General features: G+C 36.2%; 1 protein-coding gene and 1 long non-coding RNA gene across 4 annotated transcripts in view; both read left to right on the plus strand.

Annotated features, from left to right (window-relative positions):
• VPS13C (vacuolar protein sorting 13 homolog C) overlaps positions 1 to 1907 on the plus strand; it is a 74855-nt gene extending 72948 nt beyond the window's left edge. For all 3 annotated transcript variants that reach the window (XM_015872267.2, XM_015872268.2, XM_015872270.1), the window contains one exon: positions 247 to 1907. In XM_015872267.2, coding sequence (XP_015727753.1) covers positions 247 to 348 — 102 coding nt within the window. In that variant the 3' untranslated portion in view covers positions 349 to 1907. The remainder of the gene's footprint in view (positions 1 to 246) is intronic.
• Positions 1908 to 3811: 1904 nt separating this feature from the next.
• On the plus strand, positions 3812 to 5173 carry LOC107318533. Its single transcript, XR_001557401.2, has 3 exons — positions 3812 to 3928; positions 4329 to 4504; positions 4923 to 5173. It is a non-coding gene; the product is annotated as an uncharacterized LOC107318533 (long non-coding RNA).
• The last annotated feature ends 4883 nt before the right edge of the window (positions 5174 to 10056 follow it).

The following is a 10056-nucleotide window of genomic DNA, read 5'->3' on the forward strand; positions in this document are numbered from 1 at the left end:
TTTGACTTAATGAAATCATGAGCAAAAGCACGCTGACAAGCATTTCAAACACTTCAGTTTTCACTAAATGCTGGAAATACTTATGTAAAATTAGATGTGCCATTGAAACTACTCCAGTACATAATACACACAAGCTGGGCTTCGTGTATATAGGTTTGACTGTTCAATTAGCCATTTTTGGTAGTATCTTACAGAAGGAAACTGCAGACTAACTTGAATTTTTTTCTTTCACTATATTGTTTATAGAGCATTTGTATTGCCATTGATGAAGCACGAGCAACAAGAAAACAACAAAAGCTGATGAAACAAGCATCGATGCAGTTGAAGAAACCACAAATGCTGTCTTGATAATAACAGGATCTGTTGGGTTAGACCTTTGACATACGATCTTATCACTAAAATTAACTAGAAGCAACATAGAAACATTTTGCTGAAATGGCAGATAAAACAACCAAGATCTTCCTGTGTTGTTAATTGTCATAAACACTTTGTTTTAAAAAGCTATGTGTTTTGCCAAAACTCTGGATTTTGTTACTCTAAAATAAGCATCTGTGTCTAAAATTGTCATAAAAAGTCTTCATACCCTGAATTGTCCTTTTCTGCTTTTCCTTTTATTGTAAATAGCTTCTTTAAAATGAAATGTTTATCTAATTTGTGCTCTAAGGTTGTGGTTTACAAGCAAATTGTGGTAATCATGGTTCCAGCACTTTGCAAACTAAGGTACTTACATAAGTAAGTAATTGAAACTAGTTAAAAACATAAAATTAAGTAAACAGTCTGTTAAAGAAGTATAGACAATTTACTTAATATAATTAAATCTATCTGTTTAGTTTCCCGGAAGTGCTGTGCTGGAGTAATATAAAAATGAGTATGTAGTGAATGAAATAGACTGCTCCTGCATAGAAATATTTACTTTAGAATGTTGTCATTTATATGGCAAATACAAATCTGCACTTTAAAAATGGAAAAATACTATTTACCTGTCATGAGAATGTATATGTTTTTGGTTATGCCACTGTAGATTAAAGACTTCTTCAGGAGGAACAGTATAGTTGTTAGAAAACTTTGTATGCCAAACACATAATTCGAAGTAATTTGTTTTCAGTATTCCAGAATATAGCTATTTCACTGCAAGAGTACCACCTAAGTCACTTTTCCATATTACTTTCTGTTTCAGTTTCTCGAGGACTCTTAGAATACAGTTTAGTAAGATACTTAAGCATATTCAGAGCGTAGTTCTTAACGGGATGGATAATCCTACAGACATCACTGAGACAAGCTGTGTTCTTAACGCAAGGCATACACAAGGTAACTGTCTGTGTCAGGGACTATGTGAGCAAAAGGGTTTTAGTTCAGTGAACTTGGTTTATTAAGTGCTCTTGCTCAAGTGCCCTTACGTGTACTTAATCTTAAAAATATGTTATTTCCATCATATTTCACTTAAAAGCCATCAATGAATTTTTTTTTCTCCCTCTTTTTTTTACTTTATTTCTGCATCATTTTGTTCTAGATAGGAACTCAGAATAAAAATGGCAATATTCTTGCATAGTTCGTTCTGTAAGAGGAGGAACTGTGAGAGCTAGGCCTGGATTTTCGACCTTTTCTTATTTAAAGGCTGGTGAATTCTATAAATATGTTCCAAACTCACAGCTGTGATCTCATGAAAATTAGAAAGCTGAAGATAGTTGATTGAATTGAAGATAGTTGAGTCTAATTAAGATTGTTAAATCCAATTTGGTATGAGGGGGGGAGAAATGCGGTATGACATGTGTTGTTGATTCTGTGATAACACCTATTTTCTACAATATACTTAAACATTAATGAAATCTGCTACTTAAGTTGTATGTATTTCAAGCCTTGTTTAAATGATATTATATAGGGAGACAATAAATTTTTATATGCAATTACTTGTGCTGTGATTTGAATGGTGTTGCTTCAGAAATGCATTACATGTTGCTGGTTTGTTACTTGTCACTCACACCATATGGGGAAAAAAAAAAGTGGACTGAAGTGTACTGCACAAGAGTTATCTTTAGCCCTGTGTTTCCTTCGGTTTGATGTTTGGGTGTATAAGGGCTGATTCAGATAAGTATCATAGAATGGTTTAGGTTGGCAGGAACCTTAAAGATTGTTTATTTCCAGACCTTCCTGCTGTGGGGTTGCCACCCACTAGATCAGGCTACTCAGAGCCCCATCTTATCTGGCCTTGAATGCCTCTAGGGATGGGGCATGCATAATGTCTATGGAACTCATTCCAGTGCCTCATCACCACGCCTTTGAGTAAAGAATTTCTTCCTAACATCTAACCTAAATTTCCCCTCCTTCTAGTTTAAAGCAGTCCCCAGTAACACATCTGCCTGCAAGGCCATGTATAAAGTTGGGTCCCCTCAAGTACTGGAAGACTGCAGTGAGGTCTCCCCAGAGCCTTCTCTTTTCTAAGCTAAACAAGATCAGAACTGTACTGTGCTGTCTTTTAATCCTAGCTGAAAACAGATTTTGATTTGCGTATTTTAGTCCATGTTTAGAAGTTACTATGTGCCTTTTTTGAGGGTGGAGAATGTGAGCTTAAAACAGTCCTGATGATGTGTTTCTGGCTCCAGTCTCCTGCTTGCTTCGGTTCTGTACTTCCTCATTTTTATTTGTAAGCCTTCTGGTTTTGAATTCTCAACAGTAGATACTTTTTCTCACTGTGTGATTAAATAGTGGGGAAGAACTTCCAATTTTAAAGCAGTCTGAAGAAGCAGTAGGGTTTTAAAGAGAACAACTTCTGATTTTGAAGTGCGCATCTGTTTGTTAGCTAAGTTTGAATTATAGACGTCAGTAGGAATTGCAGCTGATTTAATGAATGACCTTCTGTACCTCTTAGGTCAAGCACTCTAGAAAACAAGAGAGATCGCTTGCTAAAGAGTTCAAATTCTTGCTTAAATTAATATGGATATTTGGGTATAACAGGTTTTTAATGCTTCTCTTGTGCTTCCTTCTGTCTTCCATTTTACTACATGTACTTCCCAGTTTTGCCTTGCTTTTTGTTGTTGTTTTTTTTGTCTGGCCCTTTTTATGGCTGTAATCTCTCCAAACTGCAGATGATCTCGGTGGCGGTACCTTGATTTTGCTGTCTGACTTAAGCAGCTTCTTTGTCCTGTTACATGTCTGTCCTTTTTCTTCAGTTTCACATCCTGTTAATGTGCTGGCTGAGAGCATTAGGAATGAGGAGTGTGTCTTGACTTGTTCGTATGTGTAAGAGCAACAGCTGAATTAAAGGATGTTTGGGTGATCTGCAAGAAGGAGGCATTGCTGGGGTGGAGTGCTTTTTCAGTGAATCTTTAGTGAGGAATTTCAACAAGGTGCTGCAATGTTCAGTGAGGTTTATCAAAGGTTTAAGTATGTTCTTTCAGTGTGGCAACAAAGTGGTTTCCCATCCAGTGCGGCTATTAAGCATTTATGAAGCTCTAATCTCAATGCTACTGAGTACATAGGTTAGCCAAACTATTCAGAGAAACTTAGGCCTTTCATTACAGTGAGCTCTCAGAGTTTTTGCTCCCTCTAAAAACAATTTTTATTGAATATGTGACACAGAATACTAGATCTATTAGAATACCTTAAGTAGAAACTGATTCTTGCTTTGTACAGGCTGGTACTGTAGATTTTTAGTTGTTAATTGATTTATAGGATGGTTTTACTATTTCAGTGTTTTTTTCTGTCAAATGTGTAGAGTAGTAAGTTCAGATTGTTTTCTTTTTCCTCTTAAAAGAATACAGTATTAATTAACTATGCTACTGTCAGTGGTAACGATGTTTTTCTCCTCAGGATTAGAGTAAGCCAACCTTGTCTGGACTGCATTATCTTCAGATATCTTCCAGCTTCAGCTGTTCTGAGTCCATAAGAAATCTGAGATGTGTTCAGAGAAGAAGAAAACAGTAAACAAAAGGTGTGATGGTGTTTTTTCTTGGGTTAACTTAAGCCCATGAGAACGATTTTACACCTTCCACCATCACATTTTACCATTTTCTAAACACTTGCGGAGTCTGGTGAAATGATTATTATGGGCTCTGATCAGAGAGCCTCTTATTAATAAGAGGTTAAATACAGTCTTTTAGAGAATTGCTTGCCAAGTTGAGGAACAGTATGTATAAGTCAAGAAATTCAGTTTAAGCATCTCGATAGCAGTACTTTCATTTCATCATTAGCAGTCAATGCATTTGTTATAACAGAGAGGAATAGTGGTTACACTAAAAACTTTCTAATGTTTCTCCTTCATTAAGAGAAAATTCTGTGAAACCTTTTTGAAAGTAGCTAGTGTTTATTTAACAAAATAATTCTTTCAACAGCTTAGAAAGTCACATTTACTCAAACCTGAGTGTGAAGATTTAAGTTAAAATAGATGCCAGTGGACTGAACGTGATGGTGTAAGAAAGAAGTGGAGGGATTTGAGAATCACTGCATGCAACTTCACATTCCGTCTGAAAACCCAGGCTTCAGTTTGATTGAAGTTTCCTGGGTGAAGGTATGTTTCTGTGAGGGAGGGCAGTTAGCAGTTAAGTGCATAATACCACACAGTACATGAAGGGCAGGTGGAAGAAAAGGAAGGCTTAGAGACATGGATTGAAATCTGTTAATATTTTTCATTTTATTGATGCTTCCTAATACAAGTCCATTCTTTGGATTGTGGACCTCATTTGCGTAGCTACTGAGTAACAGTGATGCAAATATACAGATCTCTATACTTCAGCAATTATTACCTGTGTTAAAATTTACTCTTGTTTTGGAGTTTACTGGATGTTTGCCAGCACCTTAAGAGGTAGCTTATTCGAATCACCGAATTTATGGAGATGAGAAAAGGATATTTTTACTTTTAAAATTATTTTTATATTTTTTTATGATCTGTTTTACAGTGAGAATATTTAGTGTCTATCTTGATCTAGTCTACAGATAGCGTTTGGGATGAGGGAAAGGAAGAACCCTTCTGTAGTATAGATGTGGTAGCCTGGGACCAAAGGAAAGTGATACATCTATAGGATGGCTCATTCTTCAGAGGTAGGATATTTGGAAAAGCTAATCCAGTATACTGAAAACGTGCTATAAATTCCTTTCACGTCAGTAAGGAAAAATATCTCTTCTAGTTATGAAAAGTAAGGGCAGTACTTGAAAGCAATACCTGTGTTGAATTGTAATAAGGGAAATAAATTTTTGTTTGCATTTCAGTCAGGGAGGCACTAAATCCCACATGTGGATGGGTGTCAGCAAATGGAACACTAAAAATCCTCTGTATTAATAATACGACAACAGACAAGTTTCAGTGTTCATCTTGTATGTACTCTTGGTGTTTGTGGACTTCATTGTTGATTATAGGCAAGCATAGTAAGGTTGTGTAATTCTATCCAAAACAAAGACCTGGAGAATAGGGATGGTGGCTAAGCACTGCACAAGGGCTGCTCCAAAAGTAGTACCTCCTATTTTATTCTTTTGATCCATGATGTCAGAGGGAAATGTTGGTGGGGTAGCAGTAGAGATTGAGCATACCCACCAATATTCTGTTACAGTTTGTTGCCATGTAACAGATGGCAGCAAAGAGGCACCCTGACCAAATGACATCTGATGTGGACATGTGGGTGAAACAAAGGAGTGGGATTAAATTTCAGCATGTGGAAAAAATTGCATCCATTGACATTCATTGATGCTCAGTGTTGATTTAGCACCTGTGGCCTACTTCCAGAGGTTTGGAACTTTTCTCCATGAATTATGATAAATTCCACATATATATTTTTATACATATCAGTAAAATAAAAACCTTGTAGGTATAGTACTGAGCTGTGCAGGTCCTAGTCTCTGCTCTGATAAATGTTATCTCAAATCTGCCCTTGATTTATAAGAACTGTGTTGTGCTCATAAAACTTTGTTACATTTATTTTCTTTACCTCTGGCTCTGCTTTTCGTTTGCTGTTGATTTTTGAATAGCTATGACTTGGAGCTAAAACGCTTTTGAACCATCCAAAGAGACTTGTACAGCTGATTTCATATGGTTATTTTAAGTAAATTATCAGTAAAAAAAAACCAAAAACTAGACAGAATGTATCTTGAGTCAGTAATTTAATACATGAGAAACACAGCTTTTGATCTCATCCTGGCTTTAAAGGAGTATAATAACGGAATAAGTAAGTTACATTGCTACTGTGACTTTCTCACATATTGGGGAAAACTTTTGTATAATTGTGTTTAAATTATAATGATAATATCAGTAGGATTTCATGTGGACAGTCATGCGGACAGAAGGAACAGATACCTCTTATATTTGAACCCCAGTCAGTTAAATTCCTTTTGTGCCAGACATTCTTCAGACTTTTAACAGAGCACAGTAACTTTGAATAATTGATAACTGATGCTCATAGGCATTGAAAGAGAGGACATTCTCCAAATTTTAGAGTGTATTTAATAGGTAAAAGAGAATATGCTACTTCAAAAGTATTTGCAGTTCACTCAGAGTGAGTTTAAGATTAGTATCCTGTAGTAGAGCAAAAATCCATGTGAAATTTGATAAATTCATTGCAAGTGATGAGAATAGCACAGTAAATTGTTGTTTCAGTAATTATCCACAAGGTGGGGGAATGGATCTTTGCTCCGCTGCTGTTGTCTTTTAGCTTTCTTGCCCACACTCCTCCCATCTGGATTCTGTGCTGTTAAAATCACCTTGTCAATATGTTCAATACACAACATGGAGCTCTATGTCAGAGGCTGTCAGAAAATTTTACCAACTATAGATCCAAGCCTGAAGTTATAGAAGTATTGGGGAAAAAATGTATAAGGATCATTCATATATGAATTCTTACTTACAAATACAGTGTTATAGAATTGGTGGTGATTTCAGTGTGTAAGAAATTCTTTGGAGACTAATGTTTTAGAGTAAAATCTTTGTGTAGGTTTTATTCAAGTGCTCATTCTGCTAATGCTACTGTTGAATTGCAGAAATTCATCTGAAGATGGCTGTATAACAGACTGTCACGTAAGGTATGTACTGCTTTTCTTCTGTGTATCTAATAAATTCAGAGAGATCAAAGGCAGCCCAAGAAGCCATCTCAAAACTGTTTAACAGGATTTGATTTTTCTTTGCATGGTTCATCTAAAGCTAAATCTAGTTTTTCTAAATAGAAGAGCTTGTTCTATGATAGGTATCATATCTATTTCAAATAGTGCTTAAAAACTACCTGAGACTGGCTAATAGTTGCAAACAAGGTAAACACGAAATTAAGTAGTACTATTCTGTATTTGGGTCATTATTGCCTCCTCTTACTATAGATGGCTAATGTGAGCTGCTGCTCCAGAGAGCTAGTCTTCACTCAACTTCTGTAGTTCAGCTATAGGAGCCATTCTCATACTCACAAGCATCCAGGAGAGTGCAGAATAGTGTTTATGATCATCTACCACATGCAAGAGGTGAAGATCTATTAGCCTGTTTGCTCTTTGTCTGTCTCTATTGTTGGTTGCAAGTGTCCTTTTCTTTGTCTGCTTTTAGGATCCTTTCCCATTTCTACTTTCTAGAGTTTCTCCTGCTTCTTCTACAGAACAAGATACCCAAAACAGGAAATAGGTAAGGCTATCTAAATGTTTAAAAATAGTAATTAGGCCATATAGTTCTTCTCATTAAAAAAATCATTTGAGGGAAAATGTTGACAGGATGGCATATGCAGGAAAGATGATCCTCACTGTAGTGTAAGTTTTGAGATGTAAAGTTTTCTCTGTTTCTGAGGCTACGTGGCTTCTCAGTTCCTCCTGCTGTCCCTCTATTTTCAAATCCTGCAGCACCTAGGGCTTGCAGGCAACTATTTCATGTTACAGACAGGAGCTGAGGTCTGAGGAGAGGGAAAAGAAAGAGGTAATGTGCTTGACTACTTCCAGCAGATGTAGTAAGATGGCTGCTTTATTCCTCTTCTAGTCTCTACTCAGTTATTCTAATCCATGAGAAGACTTAAGAAATTTTAAGAACTTAGAACAATTTAAGAACTTAGAAATTTTGTGCCCCATCTACTACATCCTGGTTAGCTAGCAAGCAGCACGTGATTTTATTTTATTTTTTAAAACTTTTAATTCTAGGAGCTGACGGCTCCTCCTTTCCAAGGGGATACTTTGTGGGGTTTCCTTTTTACTCGAAGGGAGCAGACTGAGGTGGCTGTGATGTCAGTGACACACTTCACAAAAGCTGAGTAACAAATTTCAGATGGACTCTCTCTTCTTCCTAGTCTGTGGCATTTGCCTCACTAACTGGGAGGCTTTTGGAGGATTTAGAAGTTTGTAATGGAGGGTAAATCGGGGGAAAAAAGTGGTAACTTGGAAGAGTCAAGAAATTTGAGAATTGTGTTCTGACTCTGTAGCTTCACTGTCATAACACCTATGTTTGACTTCTGAGACCTTCACAAATTCTCTTAGACATATTCTCTTAGAGAGAACCTTCACAAATTCTCTTAGAGATAATATTAATTTCTGTCATAGATAAGAGCATGTGAGGGCTTTTTCGGTTTTCCTCTGATTGTCTCATAAAGTATTCTTTCTCTAGTAATTGTTTATTTTGTATTTGCAATTTTAAATATTAAATTCTATGCATATATAGGTACACTTTTTGATGTTGCACGTTATGTGTTTCAAGTCTCTGTTTCTACAAACAGGAGTAAATTCATTGGAAGTTAATGCATATAGTGTATACAAGAACTCACAGGCCTACTAATTTGATTCTTATATGTTTGTGTGAGCACAAAACTCATAAACTGATGCTTATCATGAGTCTACTTTACTGTTTGTTTCAATTCTACATGAAACAAGTTTGTGGAGTTCAAGTGCAGTCTAAACCACTTGTTCCTGTTTGTGTCAGTTGAATAAATCCAGTTTTTGGTGGAACCAAATGCTAAATCAGATCAGGAAACTCAAGTGGTTGAAGCAACACTAGCAAAGCCCTTCAAAGGTGGGACAAAGCAGCCAGAATGAGTAGCAATGTTGCTACTAAATGATTTGTGTAATTGAATCGGAGGCTTGGCCTATGTAACTCCTAATTGTTTTGCCAGTACTTTTCTAATGCGTTGTATGTACATCAACAATGAGAACTTGTACTTTTTAAAGGTAATTTCTGTTCTCAAGCATGAGCAATTTAACAATGCTTCTACATCTGGTGAGGAGACAAATCAATAATCCATGTAGTATGGTGTTTTGGCTGTTGCAGTGCAGTAGTTAAGTCAACAACATATCAGCTTCCCTCCTTATTTTGATTGCTTGCAGCAATCATAGCAGCTGTGTGCCAGATAATTGTTTTTCTGTTTTGTCTCACCAAATAGAGGCAAAATACACCAAATAGGCAGCCTTACATTTCTCACCTTAACATGAATTGTAGTAAGTTCATATAATATACCAGGATGTGTCTAGGGGATATTACTATGCTTGATACTGCCTATATTTGATGGATCAGAGGACATGGATGTTGTGTGTGGTTACTAATGCTGCCCCAAACTTGTAGTGAATCTTACAGCAGATTTGTTTAAGTTCTTTTTACAGCCTCACCCTTAAATGATTCAGTTTCTCATTTGACAAATATGATTACAATGCTTCTTGTAACTGACTTGTATTTGATGTTTAAAATTGTCAGGTAATCAAATATAATTATGTTAATTCTCTTAACTCAAGTTAAATCTCTGTTCAAGTGATTTTGTGCATTGACAGTGTGAGTATGTCAAAAGAAAATATGATAGATACTTGGAATTCCTTTACCCAGAGTCATTTTGGCCAGTGGTTGTAAACCAAATCATTACAGATAATATGTTACTATACTTTGCCTTCCTCTTCTGTAATGAATACTTGGAGAGATCCTGGGGGTAATGGAAAATAAAACAATACTTACTGGCAGTATATACTGAAGTATATGGATTGACTGAAATATTGGTTCTACCAGGTTATGTCAGATTTGGAACTATTTTACTTACTTTTTACAAGAAACTGATTTTAAGACAGACTAATCCTCTGCTATCCAGATCTCCTAACCTTGCTCCATGAGATCTAGATCCCTATTGTGGCAGCACAAAA

The sequence above is a fragment of the Coturnix japonica genome, chromosome 10 (assembly GCF_001577835.2).
Source record: "Coturnix japonica isolate 7356 chromosome 10, Coturnix japonica 2.1, whole genome shotgun sequence".
Lineage (NCBI taxonomy): Eukaryota > Metazoa > Chordata > Aves > Galliformes > Phasianidae > Coturnix > Coturnix japonica.